This window comes from Serinus canaria, chromosome 4 (assembly GCF_022539315.1).
Source record: "Serinus canaria isolate serCan28SL12 chromosome 4, serCan2020, whole genome shotgun sequence".
NCBI classification, from domain to species: domain Eukaryota; kingdom Metazoa; phylum Chordata; class Aves; order Passeriformes; family Fringillidae; genus Serinus; species Serinus canaria.
This window is the reverse complement of record NC_066317.1, coordinates 1,521,653-1,546,443: the sequence shown is the minus strand read 5'-3', so window position 1 is coordinate 1,546,443 and position 24,791 is coordinate 1,521,653. Positions and strand designations below refer to the sequence as shown.

Sequence of the window (24,791 nt, the reverse complement as noted above, 5' to 3'; positions counted from 1 at the left end):
GGCCGTGGCACAGGGTGCCCAGAGAAGCTGTGGCTGCCCCGGGATCCCTGGGAGTGTCCAAGGCCAGGCTGGACAGGACTTGCAGCAGCCTGGGACAGTGGGAGGTGTCCCTGCCTTTGGCAAAGGATGGAATGGGAGGGGCTCTGAAGTCCCTTCCAAACCGAGCCAGTGTGGGATTCTATGAAACCCTAAAACCTCCCAAACAGACACGGAACCCAAGGAGATCCGAGTTCAATGGGGAACAATCCTGAGCCAAAGGGGATGGGCACCAGCAGCGAGGCAGTTATGGCCCCAGATCAGTGTAAAAAATTCAAGTAAAAGCAGATTTTTAACCACCTTGTTCCAGACTGCCCTCCAGCCACGTGTCAGAGCAACTTACCACGGGGCAGGGCAGGAATTCTGGAGCGCTCCAGATGTTGGGGTCACCGGAGGCTCCCGGGAGAAAGAAAAGCCAAAAAAAGTCACCTGTGCTGCTGGGCAGGGCCACAAGTGGAGTCTGCTGCACCTCCTGTGGCAGCAAGCAGCCAACAGCATCCTTGGGGGTGTCCTGGTCACACGTTTGCAAAATAGAGGGGAGGGGAAAAAAATCTATTTACAAGTAGGAGACCACTGAGGGGCGAGTCCAAGAAGGAAATAAAGACAGTCATGGTCAAACATAGCTATTTATTTTCTCTTATAAACAGCCTTCAGTTTCTTATTGAAAAAAAAAAAAAAAACCAAACAAAAAACCAAAAAACCCTAGGATTTAAATATTTTGCCCCATCACATACAACCATCTGTATACATTATTTACAACTCTCAAATAAACACGGTGCGGGTTTTCAGACATTCAACTTATTCTTTTTGAACCAAAAGCTGTTTTCGTTTCCAACTGAAATCTCCATCGGTGACTACGAACTGAAGCGGTATTGGCACAGTTAGCTCACAGTAAGGGTTCTCTCCTTGCATTTTACACTGAGTTTTGTCCCACATATTTCAGGATTCTCAAGGAGGAGGAAAGGTTAGTGTCGCTTTCAGGATTAATTTCTCTTTTTGTTTTTTTTTTACCTTCCGAAATGGCCTTTGACTGAAGCCTCGTTCATTTTTACTCAAACCTCGCTGGTTTTCATGGAAACCTTTTTATTGCATCCTTCTGTCTCTCCCAGGGCACACCAGGCCACGTGCCTCTGCACCACACAAGCACAGCATTCCCAAGCAGTCCAACAGCCACGACAACAAACGTCCCCTCTGCGACACGGCTCGGAAAAATTGTCCCCAAGTTGCAAACGTACAAAAATAATGAGTATAGTTCAGTGGCTATAAAAAATTAATCTCCCCTAAAAATACAATATTCTATGAACAATCTGGGGAATCGGTTCTTCCGACAAAATAAGGTAACTGGGTATTTCCCTAGGCTGCAAACTGAACCTGGCAAGAGGAAACCGTAAGAAAAGCGGGGGGAAGAAGGAGGTTTAACACTGAAAATCACCAAAGTTAGTCTCATGTTAAAAGAGAAGGTATCCAGGAAAAAACAATGGGCATCCATAAAACTGCCAGTGGTTTTGGGAGTGAGGGATTGGAAAAGAGACAACTGCTACCAGCAGCGAAGGAAACGAGATCTGGTGCAGAAGGGAATGCTTGAGTGGGGAAAAAAGCAAGGAATCTCTGCTGGTGCTGCAGCTCCTCAGCTAATCCAACCAAATGGGGGGTTATGTACAGGAACAGCACTCTGGCAGGCAGGAGAGGAGGAGAGGGCAGCAAGGAAAAACACCGCTGTCCAAAAGGATGTGTTTGTAGCAAAACACACCTGTGTCTGGTGACCCGGGAGAAAGGAAGAGGGGTGTGAAATAGAAAGGAACAATCTGAAAGGTAAGTTGAGTCCATAGCAGCAAATAGGTGTCCTTACCTGGTAACTGAGGGTCAGGGACACTGGGAGAGGGCTCAGTTCCCAAGGACTGAGTAAGGGCACTGCTCCTCTCCATCTCCACAGAAAAGCAGAAGTTCAAAGCTCTACATTGCATAGTAAGCAGGAAAAGAAACTGGATACTTGCAGATGGGCTGCCTGCCCCTCAGAACCTGTTTTGTCCCCTCAGCCACCTGCAGCAGCAGAAGGCGGTGGTTTGGTTCCTCTTTGCTGGGGTAACTTGTATCCCTGACTGGGAATGGAAAGACTTGGACACACATCCCATATCCATCCACCCCTGGCTGAGCACCGTGGGCTCGGCCCTTCACCTCTGCCCAGCTCCAGGGAGGAGCCGCCACCCAAAGCCCTGACAAAATGCAAGGTGCTGGGAGCAGCAGAGCACCACAAAGCAGAGAAATTCGGGACCCCAGCAGGCTGGAGGGCCTGAGGCAGCACTGGAAGCACAGCCTGGTTCGAGCCCGCTGGCACTTTCTGCTCCCCGTGACCAAAGCCGGGAGGTTTTGTCCCCGAGCGCTCATCACCCCTCAAAGTCCAAAGTGGGGGCCTGGAGCAGAGCAGGGTTTGCCTCTCTGGGGTTTTTTTTGAGGGGCAGGGGGTGTCCCCCCCTTTTCCCCCCATAAATGCACTGTTTTATAAACACATTCACTCGATCCAGATTCCTTTGAGTGGCATTTCCATGTGCCCTTACTCCGAGAGTGTAAACACACGTCAACTTCTGGTCCCACAGCTTTCAGAAGCAAAACAACAATGAGAAGCTGCAAAAAGAAACAGCACGGGGACCCTAAATCCCCACCACTGCAAACACGTCCTCAATGATGTTATTTTCAAGTGTTGTGTAATTAAACAATGTGTTTGTACAGCTGTCAGGCAAATCATGATCTCCAAGCTTTTATTACGTGCCTAGAAACTACTCAGTCAAAGACTTTCTACTGCCAGATATTGAATTAAAAAAGCACACTATCCACCTAGGACTCATTTTGATACATTCCAATTCTCAGGGGATGAACTGCAGCAGATGCCTCTGGATTTCTAGAACTGGCTGTTCAAAAGAAAAAAACTGCAACAACAACAACAAGAAGAACTAAGCCCTCCTAGGGCACAAGTGTGCCAGGAAGGTCAACTCCTGCACCGCCGTGTCCAAGCAAATCCTCATTTCTACACCTTTATCCTTTCTGCTGCTTGCTGGCACAGGACACCAAACCAAGGAGTCCCCCTGGAATGGGAGGCATCCCCTGTTTAGCACCTGGGAGCTCCTGCCTTGCTCTCTCTGTGTCCCAGCTGAGCAGTTTGGATTCTGGAGATGGGTGGCTTTGGCACTGCCGTGCGGATGGTGGCACAGGAAAAGCCAGAAGATCAGGATCCCTCACAGGAGCCCAGCAGCTCCCAAGTGAGTCACCTCTGTGCTCAGCTGCTCCCAGCTACCCGTGCCAATGGCCACTCACCCCTCCTGCAGGCTCCTGCATGCCAGCTCCAACTTTACTTGGCATTCTTGGTCCAGCCGAGGCGTGCAAAACAGAAGCTCGACTTCTCTGCCACGTGCTCACCTCGGCCTCCCCTGCTCCTGCTGCTTTTCCCAACAGCTGGAGCTCCCTGAAGATGGGCAGTGGTTTTAAACAGGGGAGAACACCAACACAGTAACGAAAATAATCTCCCCTCCAAGACACATTTCCTCAAACAGCAAACACTGGCCACCAGAGCCCCCTCCCCAGAGCCAGGCTTTGCATCCCTAACTTAAAAACCCCTTTCCAGCAGTTATTTTTCAAGCCAGGTTTTCCTTATTATTATTACTACTATCCCAGTGCAATTTTTTCCAGGGAATATTTTCCCCAATTGTATTTGTGCAAACTACCTGTTCATTTGGCAACTGCTAGGGGAACTTAACAAGCTGGCTGACCCAACTGATGCTCTCCTGCTAAGAAAATAAAAGCAACTAAGCCAAGTCCCATGGCAGCAGGCATGGAACTGCTTGCTGAGCACGAGGCCTGTGTAATTTGGACACCACCTTCCCCGTTTCGCTTTAGCGAGCACTTTGCTTTTCTTCCTAAGAAGTAATCTAGCTCTGAAAAATTCTATATTCATCTTTAAAAAAATAAGACAAGTATTTGTATTAAAAGCTGGAGATCATTGATTTCAGCAAGTTATGGCTTTTTTTTTTTTTTTCCTAGTGTAAGCATAGATATATATTCTTAAAACAAGTTTCAGTAAGTGTCTGGGTGTTAGTACATATTTTCTGTTTCCAGCAATGTTCAGTATTGTATGTGCTTTGCACCTCAGAAGTGAGTCTGCCAAGGCACTTAGAGAATGTAAGCAAGTCTTCCAGGGACTTCATGTGGACCCCATGGACCCCATGGAATGGGCTACCACTGACACAACACAAGAACCCATCCACCAGCAGAGTCAATCCCCCAGCCAAGCATGTTTCCTTAATAAACACTCAGCACCTGCTAGAAATTCCACAATGAATAACAACAGTAAAATAATATTAATAATAATAAAAAAAAAGCTATTTACCACATGTCACTAACAGAGAAAAGATTTCCCCTAATAAAAGCACAGAAAAGTAGATCTCAGCTGTCACTGGTAACAGCACAGGGGGGTTGTTTTGTTGTTTTTTTTTAAAAAAAAACAATTAACAAAAAACAAATACCACACGCTCGCTTAAAGAAACAAGTGACTCCAAGAAGTCCTCTTCCTTTTATCTGTCCTTGGAGGTGAGTTTTTCAATCAGTTCTTGAAGTGGTGCAAGTTCTCTTCTATCAATAAGGTTGAATTCCTGCAACAGGGATGAGGAGAAAGACACACAAAGAGCATTTTGTGGGTACAGCTGAGGTGAGAAGCCTCATTTAGCCAGAAGTCATCTGGCACTCGGCCCTCCAAGCCCAGGCTCGGCCACCACATCCTCCCCTGCCCATCTGCCACACCCCAAGTGTTCCACTGCCTGAAGCTTCTTCTCCCTCTTAAAGGAAGGGAACCTAAGAAGATGCTGATTTTTCTCCCACAAGGGAAGGGGGATAAGGTAGCTTGGAAGCGAGAACACCGCTTGCCACGTCCTTACCTGAACAAAAAATATAAAGTGCTTGAAAGAAGTGTTAAGGTGTGCCTCCTCCTGCAGCTGGATCACCGGGTCGAAGTGCTGGTGGTAGATGTGGGCGTAAACTCTGAAGAGACGCTTGAGAATTGTCTTGGCCACTGACATGAAGTTCTTTGGGAATGGTACGCCTGGGGAGAAGGAAGCAGAGGGCTTATTCTCCAACTGCCAGGCCATGTTTGTCTGCTGTGGAAGCCACTACAGGCCAGGGCAGATGGAATCAGTTTCAACAGCAGACCTTTCTCACTGCACAGGTTTTACTGAAACTGGCTGGGAAATGGCAAGCGCCTGCTGAGAGCCATGAACTCTTCAGCTGTCACTTCCCCAGGCTAAAAAAAGATATGTATCAACCCTGTGAAAAGAGGAAACCTGCCTAGCTCCTCCTCACCTACCAGTCTCCCCAGTCAGCTCCTCTGCAGCCTTTCCCAGTGCCCAAGCCCTGCCTGAAGGCCAGAGGCTCAGCATGCTCTGGGGCCAGCCAGGACCCCGCCAATGCTTTCAGGTCCCATGCTCCTGCTGCAGCCTGCCCTGCACACTTGCACATGGCATTTCCTCCTCTGCCTGCTGCAGCACATGGGCAGCTCATGCTTAGCTGCTTGGTTTGTGGCCTCTCTTGGAATCTCTCTCTGAAGGCACGGTTCTTCTAAAGAAGCTCAGTGAAAATGTGTCCAAAGCCTCAGAAACTATTTACAATGTTAGGGCAACCAAGAGATCTCCCCTGTTATCTTTTCCAAACTGTTGGCTGGTCATTATTTCCCTCCTCCTTTCTTGAAAGAAGCCTCTTTAAAACACCTATTTTTTACCTTCACTTCAAGAAAACCAAGCCAAAAAAAACCATCAGCTTAAGATCAAAGCTGCAATTCAGCTTCTTTAGAGATAGGGCCTGAAAGTTTCTCATGACAACCAGATATGCCTTCTGTGACAAAACCTGCCAGTTGCTGGTTACAAGAGTCTGAGACCCTCTGCTTTCCTTCTAAAGAAGCAAATCACTGCTCCAAATGAATGCAACACCAGACTCGATGAACAGACCCAGTTATTAGTTGGGAATGGTACTTCCTGCACCCAGAACCAGGACAGGTGTTCATTAGGAGCACTAACACATGGATCAGAGTTCATGCTTTACAACACCCCTTCAAAGATACGTGTGAGCAGACAGATAACGTAACCTTCCAAACCGGCCCCGCACATCAAGCTCTGAGGAGACCTTTCACCCCTGGAGTGCTCCTGTGCAGGTGTAACCCGAGTGCCCTGCTCAGCTGCAGTTACCCCCTCACCTATTTTGGAAGGAAAGAGCGTTTCATCATCCAGCTGGTCCTGGACCCAGGTCATCAGGTAATCGATGTACTTTGGTGCCGAGCACTTGATGGGCTTCTTGATGTTGGTGCCATCTGCCCAGTGGTACTCGTACCTGGGGTGAGACAAGGCAGCCTTGAGCACCACTCCTGATGGGCCTGCCAGATGGTGGATCACCTTGGAAAGACAGGGCTGGAAAACCCCAAGCACACCCAACAGGGGCAGTCTGACAACACCAGCTCCCTGTGGGTGAACCACAGGGTTTGTATGCTACACATCACACATGTGGCTTTATGCAAAGCTTGCCTGCACCTGATACATCTGTCCTCTCCATTTGTTTAGCAAATTGGGATTTGTCAGAACAAATGCTGGGAGAATATTTTCACCATAAACAAACCTGATGAGGGATTATGAAGGTGCTGCTCACAAAAGGACAAAAAACCCCCATTTTTCTAACAACAACAACAAATCACATGGTCTGCAAGCATTTTAAAACTGTATCTAAGAACACATGCAAACATCCCGGACACACCAAATGGACCATGTGTCTGGATTTATGAAAAAACAGGATTTCTCACCGCCCAGCACTGCCTTAATACCAAGATTTAAGTGTTATTCATGTAGGACAAATATCAACACTTAGCTGAGGTGCCAGGATCAGTCTGGATTCAGAGCAAAACAACAAACTGAATTAGAGAGCAGGAAAAAGCAGAAACACTGATGTCTCAACAAAAGCATAAGCAAGAATCCAAGAAGGGCACAGGGATTCTTATCCAGACATCTATTTCTACAACACCTACAAGGAAGGTTTTGGTAAGCCCTAATGGAATGCCTGCACATAAAAACTTCAAATCTTCACTTAATAAGCCCTCATGAATGTTTCAGAAAAATAAAGAAGGGGAAAAAATAGTTTCAGTAATTAATTTACTTCCCAGGTTGAAGGAAAAAAAATAAACACCAAATAAATATGAACACAGACCAAAAAATATCAACTTGCTATTCCCCACCCGCTTAAGAGACATTCAAATCTCTCCTGTCTTTCACATCCTTGCCACCCAACTCTGGCACTCCACTGAGCTGGTCTCAGGTTTTTAAAGGAAAAATCCTCTCAGGAAGTGCAGCCAGTCACCAGTGTGAGAGGCAGGCTCTTACTTGGGGCCAGCAGACATGACGGGGCAGCTCTCCTCCGTGCAGAAGTCCGTGATGGTCCCGTAGAGCATGTTGATCTGGTTGAAGAAGTCAACAGCTGGAAAGCATGGAAAACACCCATCAGCACTCTGCAGCACAACACTCCTACAGCCCAGGCTGCAAAGCACAGCTTCTGGAATGGTTTTGGGGAAAAAACTCCCATTGTTGTTGCTTTATAAAGATCCGTTACAAAAGAGATGCAGAATGCAACCACTGACTTTCTGGAACAGCCTCCAGCAAGAACTATTTAATTGTTCACTGCAGCAAAATCTTCAGCTGGAAGAAGAAAAAGGAAGGAGAAAACCTAGCCATTTCCCTTCCTGAAAGTTTGGTGCATTTTATTACAATCCCAAATTCTACTGGCAAGTGTGGAATCCAAGAAAGATTTTCAGCATAAACTTTGCAACTAGAGAGAGCAGGTGCTCCTTAGGTGACAGTGGCTTCCCTCAGGCTTGGTATTCCCAAGGCCCACCTTTGCCAAGAACATCTCATACAATCCCAGACTGCTTCAGGTGGGAAGGGAATTCAAGGACCATCTTGTTCCACCCCTGCCATGGGCAGGGACACCTCCTGCAATCCCAGGTCATTCCAAGCCCTGTCCAACCTGGCCCTGGACACTTCCAAGGACGGGACAGCCACAGCTTCTCTGGACAACATGTGCCAGGGCCTGCCCACCCTCACAGGGAAGGATTTCTTCCTAACAGCCCATCTAACCCTACTGTTATAGTTACTCTTCCAGTTAATTACTCCAAACTCTTAGAGAAGAAGGTTCTTTTTCATTCTGTCACGAGGAACTGTGGTCACTGCCATCAGCTTCTAAAAGCCACTTGATCTGCAGGTATTTTTCAGAAGATAAACACCCAAGATTAGGCAAATGTCACTGGAGCAAGTCACAGATACTGCTCAGCAGATGCAGGAAGCCAGCCCTGGCTTCTGCAGTGCCCACGGGAAGTGTTAATTAAGTTTCCATTCCCTGCTCCCAGCAGAAACCACAGCCCACTGTTTGCTTTGAGGCAAGCATGTTCAGAAAACCCACAGAGGCTCCCACAGAATGCCTGAATACAGCAAATCCCACACGTGCAAGTCTCAAAATCCACAGGCCCATCAAGTCATTCCCTAAGACACCAGTCAGGCTGAGAGCAGAGCAAGCAGCAGCAGGGCAGAGCACGTTTGTTTTTGTGCTCTCAGGGCGGAGAAGGGCAAAAGCAAGGACTTGAAGTCACATATTCTGTCTCCTGATGGGACCTCTCTGTGAGCAGAAGGGGCTCACAGCTACTGCTGGAGCTCGGTGTGGTGCAGGGGTGCTGAGGGAAGGGAGCCCCTCAGCAGCTCACTAATTACAGAGCTCCAGCTGCACTCCAGCTAACCCAGCAGTCAAGTCACTCGGGAAGGGAAGAAACTCTGCAGGAAAGCAGAGGCACAGAGTGCAGGAACCACCAAAAGGGAAGGATGCCAGCAATACATGAAGCATCTTAAGCAATGCTTACTCACACAAGTGGGCTGGCTTTTTTCTCTAGTCTAGTTTTGCAATGCAGTGTGAATTAACTTTTGCAAAGGATGGTGTCAGCAATTCCAGCCTGCCCTGGAAGCAGTGGCAAGTGGAGCACCAGTGCACTGCATGACTGGTTGGGAACAGGAAGGTGAGAGGCAGTGGGACAGTTTCACTTCCCAAACATGTCAAAGAGCAAGAAGGAAAAAGGCAGAACCATAGAAACAATTGGAGGACATTTAACTCAAGCATAATTTGTACTGCAGTGCACAATCAATCCTGTACCACCACTGGAGCACATCAAGCCTGAGAGGCAAAAGATGAGCTAACACCCAGACAGGGAACAGAGCTTGTGGCAGCCAAAACTGCACACTGCAAAGGGAGAATCCATTCTCTAGGAGCAGAGGGCAAAATCCATGCAGCAGGGAGAGGGAGGAGGAGGAAACAAGGTCAAGCAGTCTGAAAATGCTAATTTAGGCATCATTGTTTGGCCTGAAAGCAGAGAGTTTGGACAAACAGCTTTAGAGGAAGTTAAAAGAATGACATCAGAGATTTACTAGAGCAAAGGCTCAAAACTTGGTAGGAACTAAAGGAACCAACTTTAGGAAAATTACAAACCCCATGAGAATCACAGAACCATTCAGGCTGGAAAAAGACCTCTGAGATCATCAAGTCCAACCTGTGGCTGATCCCCACCTTCTGACAGCCAGGTCTAGCTGTCCCTTGGACATCTCCAGGGATGGGGACTTCAACACCTCCAATGCTGGACGATGTTTTCCGTGAAGGAATTCTTATTGATGCCCAACCTGAACCTTGAGGCTGTTTCCAGTCCCCCTGCCCCTGTTCCCTGGGAGCAAAGCCTCAACTGGCTGCACCCTCCTGTCAGGAAGTTGTAGAGAGCAAGGTCCCCAAACTCCCCTTTTCTCCAGGAACAGAAAGGGACACACAGCTGCCCTGCCCCAGGTGTCTGCCCACTTCCAACCCCCCTGTGATGAAGGAAAGGCCGGGGACTCACTGTTCACTGCAACCCATTCATTGAGGTCTTCCCCATCAGGGAGCATCACAGCCATGCGCAGGTTGCCGCTTCCCAGCGTGGCCTCGGCATGCTTCAGCAGCTCATACTGGTGAGACCCCTCGGGAATATTCTTCTTTGGTTTGAAGGTCTTGGAAGAGCGACTGCCACTGCAAGAGAGAGAGGAAATATTGAGACACCTTTTGGAACAGGAAGCAAAAAGCAAACAGGCTCACCAGTCCTGGGTAAGGGCAGGATGAACATTAATCACCTTACCCACTCACATATTTTCACGTTGCAACAGGGTATTTAACCAAAAACTGGGATGCTAAACTAGCAAGTATTCTGACTTCTTTTAAACCATTTTCTGACCTAATCACTTCCTTACCTAAAATTTTGTTTGCAAGAACGTGGACTGGCTTAGGAAAAACGTTTAGACATTTGAATTTTAAACCATGGCAGTGAGCCTGGATGGCACACGAGCCCCTAACATGTCAGAAATAGGACATGTAGAATTAAATATTTTCAGGGAAGTGTCAAATGAGTCAGTATGTCTGAGTATTTTTGTGTATGAGCTGAGAGAAGAGTTCTGTCAGAACGGGCAAACTGAGCTCTGAATCCCAATGCAAGTGGAGAGCTGTGAAACCCAGACAGCAGAATTCTCATCACAAACACCATCCAGATCTCATTCCTTATTATCAAGACTTGGCCCATGTTTCACCATCTCTCCAAGGACCAAACAGAATTTTTTACTGGTGGGGTGCAAGGGCTGTCTTGCTTTATTTGAGGCCCTGGCACAGATTGCCCAGAGAAGCTGTGGCTGCCCCTGGAAGTGTCCAAGGCCAGGCTGGAAGGGGCTTGGAGCAACCTGGGCAAGGGGAAGGTGTCCCTGCCCGTGGCAGGGGTTTGGAACAAGATGGGCTTTGAGGTCACTTCTAACACAAACCATCCTGGGATTCTGGTCTGTGGTTCCAGAGCTGCTCTGACTCTCTGGGGCTCCAAAGGAGTGGCAGCATCCTCCCCATCCCACAGGCCTCTGAAGTGATCCTGGCTCCTGGGTGCTGTGAAGAAGGGCTTGGCTGGGCTTTCAGGGATCCTGGGATGGTAGAGTTGCACAGCCATGAGCATTGCCATGGACAACCGAGCAACACCAGCACAGCCTGCTGCTAAATGCAACCAGGAGCCAGAAGGAGAAGGAGGGAACATCCTGCTCCCGTCTGTTCTGTTGCAGGACACTTCTAGCTGCTGCTAGGCATCTGCACCTCACCCTAAGCCAGGATACCAGACACAAATCCTGAATTGAATAATTGCCTCCCAGTGGGAGTGAGAAGCTTCTGCAGCTCAGGGAGTTGCTGTCACCTCCCACCCCTCCAGCCACCTGCATCTGGTGCCAGGCCAGACTCAAACCAGCTCTGAACAAAGCAGAAACTAACAAAAACCCAAGGAACAAAAACCCCAAATCTCTTGACTGACTACTTTACTTAAACCCAATTATTGTCTTTTCAGGAACAAAGCCACTTCAGAGGCACTTTGCCAACATGAGGAGTGAAAACACAACCTAAAACATCTGGAGAGCAGAAGAGACTGGGATTACTATCTTTCCACATGTGTCAGCATAAGCAGAAGGAACCCAGCATGAGCTAAACACAGTCTGGAAAAAGGTTATGAAATAACTAACCCAAGCAATTGTGGTTTGTATTTTAGCACTAAGAGTAAGCCCAACAAAGGGACAAGGTTTGGGAATAGGGCATGAGGAAAGCATGGTGAAGGAATTCCCTAGGTAAGTAGTTTGTTCTGAGAAACTCTGGGTAGGAATTCACTGTACCCAGCCCAGCTCGTGAGTCTGCCAGCCAACAAACCAAGTCACTGCAGATCTGCTGAATACCCTGCACAGATCCACTGTCAAGGAAGCAGAAAACGCAACATGTTGGAAAAAGCTTTAGGTAGCATTTAATCCCTGCTCCCCCCTTCCCAGAAACAGGAGGGTTCTTCCCATAAGCTGTCCAAGGCTGTAACCACAGAAGGAAGTAGTGCTCTAAGTGAGCCCTTCCATCTTTGCCTCCAACACCTTTCTGATCCCTGCTTCTCAAACACAGCACAGGCACCCCAAGCCAGCAGCAAATGGTCTCACATGCAAGGCAGGCAGGCATCCAAAAGGAAAAGCAATTAGGATAACTGCAACCTGGTAGTCGTCGCGTGCTATGGAAACACCTGCAATTTTGGCAATGAATTATCAGAATTCCATGCATTTATGCAGTTCACCCAAGTCAGTTAACACACTCCCTGAGACATAGCTCACCCTAATGCAGCCTCCATCTTGACAGGATGTGGTTTTTCTTGGAAAGTTCAGTTAAAATATTGCATTACTTCAACAGTGCTCCAATTACCTTATTAGTCCAGAAGCTCTCCTATTATTTAACCATTAAAAAAAAAAAAATTACTTTTTCCTATTATGCTAATCTGTTTCATGCGACAGATGCACAAAGTAGTCTTGACCCAGGTCTATGTCCTCAACTCCTTGAGCAATCAGTGAAAAGGGTTTAACTTCAAAGAGTTCTGCCTGGTGGCCAACAATACACACAATCATCCAGGGCTGGGTCACGTGGGACATTCTATTTTCAGCTACATTCCAGCATGGAATCAGCCACTTCTGTCGAGGTTTTAAAATGCTTCAGGACAGCAGGCAGCACCTGCCTTTTCCTGTTCAGAGTCTCTGAGCTCTCCTTCATATTGACACAGAAGGGAGAGGGGACAGAGAAGCCGGTGAAGATCCCATTTTCCTTGGACATGAGAAGGCCACGGAACGTGGAGCAGGTTGCACCAACCCCACAACGTGCCACAACCAACACGCAGCTTCTCAAGGAGAGCTGACTTCTCAAGGAATTCCAAGGACACTTTGCTGCCTTCCCTGCCACATGCACTGTTCCTAGCAAGTGATTTCTCCCTTCTGTTCCTGCAGGGAGCTGCAGCCCCAGCAGTGCCCGGCACGGAATGAGGAACTGTGGCTGAGGCTGCATGCAGGGCTCGGCGAGCCCTTCCCACCAGCAGGAGCCCACGCAGCCACGTCACAAGCAAGAACACCACACTTCCTCCAAAGCTGCACTTGAGCCACTCATCCCATGGCAGGGGGTGGGCTTTGTGATGCACCTTCTGCAGGCTGCTCTGTCTCAGGCCGGTAGGAGGACGTTTCCAGAAGAAAGGAAAAATCTAAGGTGTTCTGCTCACCCCACACTGTCTCAAACAGCTCATCTCAGCTCCAAAGGTGGCACTGGCAGATGTTCTGTGCTCAAAGCAGCTTAAATACCCAGCCTTAGCTCTTGATAAACTTGCCACTAACTGCTCCCAGGAGAAGCCCTTGGGCTGGCCTAGCTTAAACCTCCTCACTCCTGACCATTTGTCCACAGACCCCTTCTGCAGGGATTTTTAACCATTTCCACCAAGTCTGCTGCAGATTTGGGGAACTCAGAATTAAACCAGGAAAGTTTAGGCTCTTTATCCATAAAAGCTCCCCCTTCACAGCTTGCTGTCAGCACAGAACTGTGCATGGCAGCATTTTCAGCACACACCTGCCACCTACGCTCCTCTAATTGCTCCCTAAGGCTGAGGCCCCCTTCCCGGGGCTAAGGAGTGAGTGATTAACTCCTGGAAGCACAGCTGTACCACTCCGTGGCCCCCCAAAGCCATCACCACCATGGCCAGGCTGAAATAAGCCCTTCAAAGTACTTGGAAATGCTCAAGAGATCCTCAAAAAGCTGAATTCAAGACCGTGCACAGAACATTTACGCAGGGCATGGAAACTTCTCCTATTTTAATCTCCTGCTTTTGCATCTTCAAGCGCCTTGAGAAGCATCAGTTAATCCTCCCAAAGTACCTTTGAAGCAGGGATCATTAGTGTCTCATTACACAGGGAAACTGAGGCAGCAACTCACTGCCACAGGCCAACCAGTGAGTTCACCAGAGAAGCCCCCAAGTTTCAGCTCTGCACTTCTTTGCGTCCCTTCTCCCGCTGTGCCTCTTTTTAAACACAGAAACACTCCAAGACAAGACCCAAATTCCAGAAAAGCAAACGTTTCCAGCCTTTAAACAATAATACAGGCCTTCAAATGATAACATCCTGCTAAGAATAGAAACATCAGAGTGAGAGCCGTTTGTTTCCACCAGCCAACACGTCAACACAGAAACTAAAATAAAACCTCGAGCTACTTTTTGACAATGAAATCAATAAGTGCAGGCTTTAAACACCTTTTCCCTGTGAGAAGCACAGCATCAGAAGGACAGCAGGTAAAATTAGGCTGAACGTGTTCAAAAACTGCACGGATGAGATTGAACTTGAGCGTTTCTATTTATAAAACTGAATAGTCACAACATTTCTGTTCTGAAGAGACAGCGTGAGGGGCAAAGCGTTGCTTCCTTCAGTTCTTACAGCACCAAAAAGTCAGCTTGTTCCAATCCAATTCCCATTCCCTGCAGGAAGCCTCTCTCAGTCCAGCCACTTGAATCTGCAGGTAACAAAAGCAAGGCAAGAACTCAGGATGCATTCCACACAGCAGCTCTGGGAAGCAGTTAGGAGCTGCCAACTCCTTACACAACACAGTCGCTCTCCCAGAGGCTCAGGCAATGGTTTGAAAGCAATTCCAGGCCTAGAGCTTTTGTTTTGGTTTAAGGAGGAAGCGGTGGCACCAAATTGAAAAACTTCCCCAGAGTCATGGTCATTGCTATAGGAACAGAATACATGGGGCTCATTGTTTATTAGCTACACTACAGAGGAACTTGAATTCTCGGGAGGTTTTTGAACCTGAAGATGCTTCTCAAGGGATATGGTATTTCCTCCTTCCACTGGAGTACTGACAGGGAAATCAGCATTTCCATGAAATTTTTCCTTCGCTGCCCATCAAGGTGTGGACTGAAATCTGGCTTCCCCTTCTGGGAAGAAAAAGCTGTCTTCAAAGACTGGACATCCCTACAGGAGGGCAGATGAAAAAGGCACAACCTCATGGACACCTCTTAGAAAACAAGACTCCCATTACACACAAGACTTGACACGTTTATCAGATGATTCACATGCAGGAAAGAGAAAGTTATTTAAGGTAGCCTTAAGGAACAGTTTTGCTTTTGCTTGCCCCAGCCACCACCCCTCAGTGTCAAAGCCGACATAACCCTTACACATCCACACTCTTAAAATGCTTTTTTTCCTGCTGTACACACACAGTTTAGAGTCAGTGACTTGGAGCCAACGTGGGATTGGTCCAGCACAACTTTTACATGCACCAGAACACCCCTGAAGGGAAACCTCGGCTGGCTGAGCTCTGAGCAGGGGACAAGCTCAGGGTGTTTGGAGGGTGGTGCCTTGACTGTGCCCTGTGCCCTCGCTCCCCCTGCAGCGGCCCTGTGCCAAACCCACCAGGATGTTAGGTGGCCACAGCCTGTTTTCAAGGCAAGCCAGGCACCTACGCTTCCCTCTGCCTCTGTTTTCCTGTCTGCAGGCGGAGAAAGTGCCTGTAAACAAGGGGGAAGCGGTGTGCTACGGCACTCGTGTCTGCTACAACTCCACCCAATGGTGTTCCTGCTGTTTACTCACTTGGATGCAACCCTTCTCCCAAGCAACCACAATTCCCAGTGCAAGGAACAAGCAAGCATCCAGAACTCCATCCCATGACCGGGAAATCATCATCAGTTTGCTATGCTTACAAGCAAAATAAATTCCCTTGTTTCATTTACAACGCATTCATTTAATATACTTTCATCTCCTGGAAAATCCTCAAAATAAACAAAGCAAGTCACAGTTGCCCTCACTGGATCCTACCAGAGCCCCTTCTGTGCACTCCAAACACAATTAAGCTACTCCCAAGGCAGCCAATGGCTGAGGAAGTGACTCAGCCTCTCCTGCCCTGCTCCCTGGAGCACTAACAGAGAGGGGCAGGCCAGAGCCACAAACAGCAGTGTCCATCACAGAAAAGCCTGGATCCAAGTTCTCCAGGCAATCCTGCCCTCCTGACTTGCAGGGACAGGCAGGCAGACAGGGGGACAGCACGGGAACAGGAACAGGTCGGTGGCACTAAACCTGCAGCCTCCCCAAACTGTGGATGCCCCTGCACTGCTGCTCCCAAGTCTCCCACAGATTTTTCCCTGAGCTTTAAGACCACCAAGCCTGAAACACATTTTCACCCCAATTAGCAACAAAGAAGCTTGCAGCAGAGACCCAAGTACCGCTGCATGTTCTCCTCCTCCTGACAGCCATTGGAAATCCTGTGGCATCAGAGGAATCAAGATTATCCCAAACATTTTGTTGCACACTCCCAGGAACCCACTGACTACCCTGAGGCAAACACAATTTCAAGCTTACTACAAACAGACTTGCTATTTTTAAGAAAGGTGAGGACTAGTCTTGGCTGTTGTGTTGAGTCCTTTCAATCAGACTGAGGTTCCCCATCTATTTCAATATTAACGTTTACTGAGTACATACACACACACACCACGTGGAACTGTAAGGAGCAATCCAAACTAAATAGAATTCTTCTAATATCCTAATAATCACGTAGTACTCACTTAAAAGGCATGGGCTGCTGGAGCTTTGAAGAAGGTAAACATGAAGCACTCCTTTTCCAATACTTGTGTTTTATCCTGCAAGATGGAGTTCACTATTTTGGACATTCCAGCCCCTAATTAAGCTCCCTGCAAGCTAAACAGCACTATTTTCTCCAGTAATGTTCCCCTCTTTTCTCAGGGATCCCTTATTTCTGTCAAGTAGCATCAGCTCACTCAAAGGGAGGGCACAGCATGAACTCCAGCCTGTAACCTTCCCAAGTTCAGTTTCCACAAAGGTTCAAACCTCTTTACTGCATCCATGTACCTAATAAACCATTCCTTGGGCACAACCACACTTTTTTTCTTTTTAAACCCTACCCTTCCCTGTATATAAAACTGAGCAATTCATAAAAGAAACATAAGGAAATATGTGTGATACCTGTGATTCCCTTACACCAGCACTTCTTCCATGGGATGAACAGGGAGCAGCACCTCCCACAAAAGGTGACTGCTGCTCCTGCCTGGCAGATTTCCTGAGGTTCAGCTGAATTATCTGTCTGCCCATGACTAACACAACACCCTCTGCGTCCCAGGCTGCTGCTAACAGTCACACCCTGTAAATACATTTACAAGTAGGAAGCAGAGCTTTGCAGAAAGCCATCTACAACCCGCTGAGGGTGATAAATTGCAGTAATAAAAGCTTGGCTCTAGCATCAAATTAGATGATGTAGATCCTTACTTGTACACCAAATATAGTGTTTGGAGAACATGCCTCAGAACATGGATGGCTTCCCAAAATGCTGATCAGTGCTTTTGGAAACCGATGCTTAATGAATGACTAAAGCAAATCTGGTCATACAACCTAAGAAATCGCATCAGGGCATTTCTAAAGGAACAAAAAAAAGGCTTCACTGAAGAGTTTAAGACAGTCTTCAATCCTTTTAAATACAATAAAACCACCATCTCTTAATGTGCTTAGGGAATAGGCAGTTAAAGGAGAAATTTAACTAAATTTCATGGAGAAAGAGTCACTTTAACAGTTTGTAAAAGGCTGCCCTTTACTGTAACCCCCACGCAAAACAGGCTGAGGGCAGGAGCGTGGCAAAGGACAAATACTCGGCAACTTCCCAACAGAAAATCTCCAACAGAGACAGAAGGTCACACTTACACTTGGACTAACAGGCAAAATGGGGTCTGCATCCAGGAACTAACACTCCTTAGAGGCAAGAAATGACACAGAGAACAACAGGAAGAAGGAATGGACAGGAGGCGGCAATGAATAATCTAACAGCTTTCCAAAAATACACTGCATTATCTCACCCCCAAGTATTTCTTACACAACCCCCACATTTAATAAAATCCTGTATGTGCCATGGGTAACTACCTTCAGGAAAATGTGCCCATCTCTTCCAATGTATCTTATCAGGAAAAACACCCCATCTGAAGCATCTGAGAGGGAATAACAGGAGCACATTTCTTTTGAGGTTATTTAAGCTTAAGCATTTGACAGTTGAGCCCAAAGTCAGCTGAACTGTTCTATGAACTCAAACATTCAGACTTGTCCTCTTTTATTTTTTGCACTCCCATTGCAGCAAGGAATTTTAAGAGCTGTAAACCACAAAAGTGACTAATAGGACGTTAGAGATGCTGTTTTTTCCTAAGAGGTACACCTCAGCATTGGAAAAAGCAGTGTTTTGTGACCCTAAAGTAAAAGACAGAGTAATGCCATTTTGATTCCTGGATCCAGAACACTGAGCAAGTCTCTAAATCAATTAATCCATTCAAGCAAAACCAGGCCTGTGCTACTGAAGGTAGGAAAAACACAATTAAAGTACCAGCTACCAAAACAAAATACAGGTTATTTCATTAAGTTCAAAATAGAGAACCCACTCAATCATTATTTGGGTTGAAATGATTTCCAAATCAAAACTCAGTTGTCTCAATTTCCAGCAAAAGAGGAATTTACCAAAGCTTACCTAAGCTCATTTGTTCTCTTTGTCATAAAGAAAGGACTTGTGATAAAGACAACAAATCCAGGCATTATGAGCCCTTATCTGCAAGATGCTCTCCTTGAAGTGAGGAAGGGATTAAGATGCTGGTAAGTCAGCATCTCAAGGACACAAGCAATTAACTCCAGAGGCAAGTGACCACACTGAAAGATGAAGTGGTGCAAGGACAGACAATAAAAAAAAACAAAAAAAGCAAGCAAACCTCAACTAAAACTCTAGTGGAACATCATGGGCTGGATCTCTTCAGGTGTGTAAGAACACCAAAAGGAATGGATTCCTGCCAAGGATCAGCTGTGAACTGGAGAAGGAAGAGAAGAGAGGGTGAACAAGGTAGAAGTGTCCTCACACACCGGAAAAAAGCCAGAAGCAAAATTGCGACAAGAAGCTAAGGTCACAGTTGGATTTCAGGGAAAAAAAAAAGACAAGAGTAGTGAGTGAATTCACTTCCACGGACTGCTTTCAGAAGCATCAAAGTACATTTGCAAGGCAAAAACTACTGTTACCTTGATGAATTCTCAGGGTGGAACCGACACAAAAATTACCATCTCCTCCCTGTGAACTGAGTGACTGCTGACTCAGGCTAGGGATTTGAAACGGCAAGCCAAGCCCTGAAGCAAGCAGAGATCCACCACGCTTTGTGCCTAAGCTCACTAAGACATTACAAGTTATTTCAAACTTATTTTCCAGGAACCAATTTAAGCTGCATGGATACATGCAAATACTCAGCTCTCGTTCCCTTCTGTCACATCCCCTCCTCAAAAAATCCACCCAAGCAGCAGTGCCCTGGGAAAGCATCTGGGAGACCCGTGCTCACAGATGACAAAGCAAAGCACTGGATCCTCACAATCCCACCTCATGAAACGTAAAGGCTGGAGAAATTTTCCCAAGTCTGTGAAAATTGTTAAACGCAGTTCTAGCTGAAAACAGATTAAAGAGCAGCTGAATTTATGACCCACAGTCCCCCTGTGTATTTAAAAGGAGTAGAAAAACCCAAAAAAAGAGCAAAAGCCAAACAGCCAGTTCATTTTCATTGCAGCTCGGCTCCAATAGGAAGTGGCTTAGTTTACAAATGCTAAAAGCATCACAAAGTACATCCTGCGGTTTATTTAGGCTGATTTGTGGGTCACGGGCTTATTGATAGCTCTGGCAGCAAGAGCTGCCTTACTGCTCATGAGGGAAGACTTAAAGTGGCCAAATTTAATGCACTTATTTACTTCTCTAAGAAAAACAAGCAGCTTCACTCTGTCAGCCTCTTGCAACCCTCCAGCCAGCCACTGCCTGGCAGAAAAACGCTTCTAATATTTTATCCTTTTTCAAACAAGATAAAAAAGACTCTCTATGTCTCAGGACAGCATCAGGTGGAACTGTGGCCACAAAGAGGCCCTAAATCCAAAGCCCTGTCTGAAAAGTAAAAGGTGACAAAGGCGTTTGATAAAGATGAAAATCCCAGCCTCTCCCCAGCACACAAATCACCCCAAAACTGATCCTCCTTCCACTGCTCCTCCCTGCAAACAGCTAATGGCATTGGCTTACTTATACAAAGAGGGAAGGACAAACAAGGGAAAACAATCCTGGCATAAAAGCAAACAATTAGGAAGCAATTAAAACCGGACATCACTGCCCTGTAGTAAACACAACTTTCACACTGAACAATGCCTTTCTTCCTAAGCTATTTTTTCCATTACAAACGAATGTTTCTATCTGAGAAGGAGCTATCTAACAACATTTAGACGCGGCAATCACTCACTTCACCTACTACGTGTTCCCAAAACACAGCAGCAGGGGCAAACGCTGTTTTTCCAAACGCCAGGCCAAGTGCAGACATCTCCCAGCCCCAACTGGTCTGCACAGCTCCGTGACTCCGAGGCAGACTCAGTCTTGCAGAAACGAAAGCCAGGCAGCAGCTTCCTCGCTCTCAGCCTCCAAGCTCCCTGATAAGGCAGCAGCACTCCATTATGTGACACCCTAAACCCCACGTTTACTTCCCTCTAAGCTGATTGTCAGAGCTGATTCCGTGCAAACCCCACCGCTACGGAATACTTTTGCTTTCCTCAAAACTCAAAATTACTGCTGCCAAGGCTTAAAAAAAAATTATTTGGGAAGCTGGCAATAGCTTTACAACTCTCTCTCCAATTTACTTGTGGGAAATCTGAAGAGACTTCTCAATCCTGGTACTTAAAAAAAACCCAAAAAAACAAAACAGGAACTGGACACAGCACTAATGGCAGCAGTCAAGCAGCAGATTTTATGTTAACACAACCCTGTGTGGAGAGCTTCTGCCCTGATCCCACAGTAGCCTTACCCTCCTCAAGCAAAAACTGAACTAAAGATATACACTGAAACACAGGGGGGAGAAATACCTCGATGACCCCTGTATTTCCCATTTCTAACAGTCTGCAAATGCCTACACGCTGATTTTTCCATAAGCAAATTCCAGTCTAGAAGTGCCTACCGGTCCTCTGGGCAAGTCCTTGATCGAGAGGAGATAAACACCTCTCCCAAAGTATGGAAGGAGCACTCACAAAGCACTCAGCTGCTACACTGCCCACTTTGGACAAGGAGCAGCTACCTGGCACCTCGGGAAGCTGAGGAAGGGACAAAAACAAACAGCCCTGATGTTCTCCAAGAGCAGCAGCAGCCTGAGGAATTGGGAAGGCCACACTGCTTGCCTATCTCAAAACAAACCCATCAGCTCTGCTTTGGTATTCATCTGCAAGAGATATCAGGGGAAAAAGAAGTAATGCCTCGCTACACCTTCTGCACATATATTTACACGCAAAGTATGGTTTCAATTAAAAAAAACCCAAACAAACAGAACAACAAACCGTGTGGAGCATCAGAAGCAGCTGCCAGGCTCCACTGTGCTGTAGAACAAGGCAGTGAAGGAAGAGCCCATCTTGTCCCAGTGTGGTTCACAGGGTAACTTGGCCTTCACTCACCAACAGAGCCAACAACAGCCACTCACCCTCGCTCACCTCCAGCAGCTCCTCGTCCTTCCAAGGCTGATCAGGCAACAACTACTTAAATCAATCCCTTGATTAAAAAACCCTGTGCTGCAAACTTCAGAGAGGGATTCACTAATCCAAAGATAGGGGCTCTGTGGGGTTTTTTAAAGAAAAGACAATTTCAGAACTGCAATAACAAATCTGAATCTTTTCCTTTTATAAATAAATGGTTCTCATCTAGCTTCCTTTTTTATGTAAGTCTTGCCAGCAGAGGATAACACAAGCATGTTACCATATGGCACGCCCACCAGAACTATCTTTAATTTTTTTTCCTTGGAGATGTAAGCTAAAGTACCTGCAACTATGCTGTAATTTCCCCTTAGAGAGAACTCACTAAGCAGAGGTTTTTTGGAACCGGAGATATTTTCTAGCCCAATTCCCATTTTTAAATACTTTTTAAAGACTCGGGATAACTTATTCAAGTGCTGGAGAGGTTTACAAAGTCTTTTCAGAAAGGAAGAAATGGATCAGAAAGAGAAAAACCGCAGCTCTGAAAATAACAATTGCTGTCAAACCCCAGTTGTATTAATTCAGTGACTCGCCTCACAAGACAGTCTTTTTATAGTGTTCCCCATAAGCACAGAAGACAATGGTCCCCCTTGATTTTATTTTCCCCCCCCATGTAGCTTTATATATCACTGGCCCTAGCAACAGGGAAGAATAGGCAGGGATTTGTCAGCGGACAAGGGGGGCCCCACGCACGCTGCGTTATCCCAGCACAATCCCCCTGCTCTCGGACAGGGGGGAAGCCTGCGGGAGAGCACAGCTTCTGGCACCGTGCTGGCTGTCACACTGACAGGCTGCAGCCCGGAGCCTGACGAGAAACCTGTGCCACAGGTTCGCTGCCACACAGGAAACCTCGCCACTGCACAAGGACAATCCTCAGAGCCAGCCCCAAACTGTGAGTCAGCCCACCGAAGGACTGCAGTGACACCAAGGCAGGCACCTCCACAGCAGTGAAAAACGGGTGAAAAAGCACTGAGAAAAGCTATGCTACAAGTACCATGCACAAACCACGGGGGGTTTGCAGCTCAAAATGCAAGCTGGCATTATGAATAAAGCTGCAGACATCCACGCGCTATCTTGGAGTAACTCTTATCAAGCCAGAACTCGAATCTGACAAAAGGTCATGCTAACTTTCTGGATCGCTAAAAAAAAAAAAGCTAACCAACCTAAAAAACCCACCAAAACTCCATGTCAGCATCACACAAAGTTTCCCTAGTCACCCCGAGGCCTAGCAGACATATTTTCAACTTTTTATTTTTAAACCCATTTCTAGATTGCACATGAGCAAATTATGTGCCATCTACAGCACTCTGCCAACAACAGCTGAGGCAAATTTGCCAACATTTCTAGCTTTGCCGTGCACTAACTCTGGTTTCCATTTCTATATTTCACACACAACGATAACTTGGAACAATGGAGGTGGGGGAAAGGTTTGCTATCGTAGGTTTCAGAAAAAAGGGTCTGAAAAAGAAACAACCATCTCATTATTGCCTGTGACAGAGGGTGGAGGGCCTCATGCTTTTCCATTCCCAGCTAGCCAAATGCCACGGAGAGGGAGGCTCTCTAATTTGCAAACCAGACTCCCAGGACGCTCGAAATCCTGTCCCCCCTTCTCCATCCACCGTGGCAGCTGAGAATTACGAAGGAGAGGGACAGCTGGGCTCCTCATTAGGAGCACGGCGCCTCCGTGCGCGGACAATCATCTGCACCCACCTCCCGTCGGTGCCTTCCGGAATCCCTCCGGGAGCGCGGCAGGCCAGCGGGATGGGCACGGCAGAGTTAAAAGACAAACACAAGGGAGGGCCTGAGGAGGAAGCCAGCGCCAGGGTTATTTGTCTCCATGAGAACACAACTTACGAGAGCACTCCAGCTCTGAGATAAAGTCTCTTCTCTAAGCCCAGGCCACGTTTACATCTGCTGGTTATCAATGTAAGCCTCCAACAACCGCCAGATATTCCGGCAGCAGTCGCAGGGGAGCCGGAGTGTGCGGGAACACCCAGCGGGGACAAGGCCCTAATGGAGCCTGGCTCTTCCGGGGTGCCTTTTTCAGCCGCCTCGATCGCCCTTCTTTCCCTAGAGCGCATCTTCGCCTTAATTAATAGGTCACTCAACCGGTTCATGTTAATTGTCACCAGTACCTCGTCTTTGTTTCCAAGGGGAGGGACCAAAGTTCATTCGGTTCTCGCCCACCAAGCAAAATTTCAAGAAGTGGGGCCCTGCTCGCACCTGAGTCGCCACCGACTCCCGAGGGAGCTTTTTCCTGCCGCAGTAAAGCCCGGCCAGCTCCTTACCGGGGCTCCCCCAGCCCGGGAGCCCAGCCCGCCCCATCACCTGCACCGGGGCTCACTTGCACACGCCAGCTCCTGACCCAGCTGCGCCACACAAGGCACCAACCTCTGCCCGCCACTAACGAGAAACCCGCACGAAAATATCATAAAACCTCGGGGAGACCGCTCGGGTGGGTGTGCGACCCCGACCCCGCTCTCGCCTACCCAGCCCTCCGCCGGTGAGGTCCCCGGGGCTGGTGATCCGTGGCTGTTTCAAACTCGTATCCGTAAGGGCAAGCCGCACGGGAAGGGGAAGCCCGGCTCGCTCGCTCGCCCGCCCGCCCGCCCGCCCTCCAAACGCCCTCACAGCGCGGCGGCCCTGCCGCTCCCTGCCGGCGGAACGGGGCGGCTGCTCAGGGGGCCACCGAGGGGGCCGAGGCACAAAGGGAGAGAGCGGGGAGCGGACGGAGCGGGCGCCAGGCCGGCAGGGAGCGGCGGGCAGCGAGCGAGCGGGAGGGCGGGCGGCGGCCGCGGCCGCTCGGCGGGCTGTGCTGCCCTGCCCTGCCGTGCCCGACGGGACGGCGCAGAGCAAGAGGAAAAGACCCCGCACACGCCGCGGGTACTCACAACAAGAAGCTCATGGCGATGGCGGAAGAGCGGGACCGGCGGCTGCCTGGGCTCGGCGCGGCGCGGCTCGGCTCCCAATGGCAGCAGCGGCGGCGGAGGGCGGGCGGGTGCGGGGAGAGCGCCGCGGGGCGGGGACACGGCCCGCCCGGCCGCCATCGCCCCCAGCGGCCCCCGCGCCGCTGCCGCCGCCTCCCTCACAGCTGCGGAGCTCCGGCATGGCCCCGCTCCTCTCGCAGCCGCGGGGCTCCCCCTCAGCAGTCCTTTCGTGGCCCCTCACAGCCACCCCGGCGTGGCGGTCCCTCAGAGAAGCCTGTGTGAGTGCCCACGGACACCTCCATGGAAACGGGCACCTCCTGCCCCTCCAAAGCCCACCTTCTCC

General features: G+C 48.3%; 1 protein-coding gene across 2 annotated transcripts; it reads right to left on the bottom strand.

Annotated features, from left to right (window-relative positions):
* Positions 1 to 643: 643 nt before the first annotated feature.
* On the bottom strand, positions 644 to 24,519 carry MOB1B (MOB kinase activator 1B). Of its 2 annotated transcripts, none has more exons than XM_030239139.2 (6): positions 24,413 to 24,519; positions 9,977 to 10,143; positions 7,437 to 7,530; positions 6,266 to 6,399; positions 4,959 to 5,122; positions 644 to 4,676 (listed from the first exon to the last, which is right to left on the bottom strand). In XM_030239139.2, exons 1-6 carry the CDS (start codon positions 24,424 to 24,426, stop codon positions 4,599 to 4,601), a joined length of 651 nt encoding a protein of 216 aa, XP_030094999.1. In that variant the 5' UTR covers positions 24,427 to 24,519; the 3' UTR covers positions 644 to 4,598. The 2 variants fall into 2 exon arrangements, with proteins under 2 accessions (XP_030094999.1, XP_050829788.1); XM_050973831.1 differs by lacking the exon at positions 24,413 to 24,519 and adding an exon at positions 23,376 to 23,617.
* Between the last annotated feature and the right edge of the window lie 272 nt (positions 24,520 to 24,791).

Bases quoted from the DNA above. Each gene is read 5' to 3' on its own strand.
- MOB1B (XM_050973831.1), bottom strand. From the start codon at position 23,602: ATGCGCTCTAGGGAAAGAAGGGCGATCGAGGCGGCTGAAAAAGGCACC. The intron at 7,531-9,976 runs GTGAGTCCCCGG...CATGCTTTCCAG, and splicing joins TGAATGGGTTGCAGTGAACA to CTGTTGACTTCTTCAACCAG. The intron at 4,677-4,958 runs GTAAGGACGTGG...TCCCTGTTGCAG, and splicing joins ACTTTATATTTTTTGTTCAG to GAATTCAACCTTATTGATAG.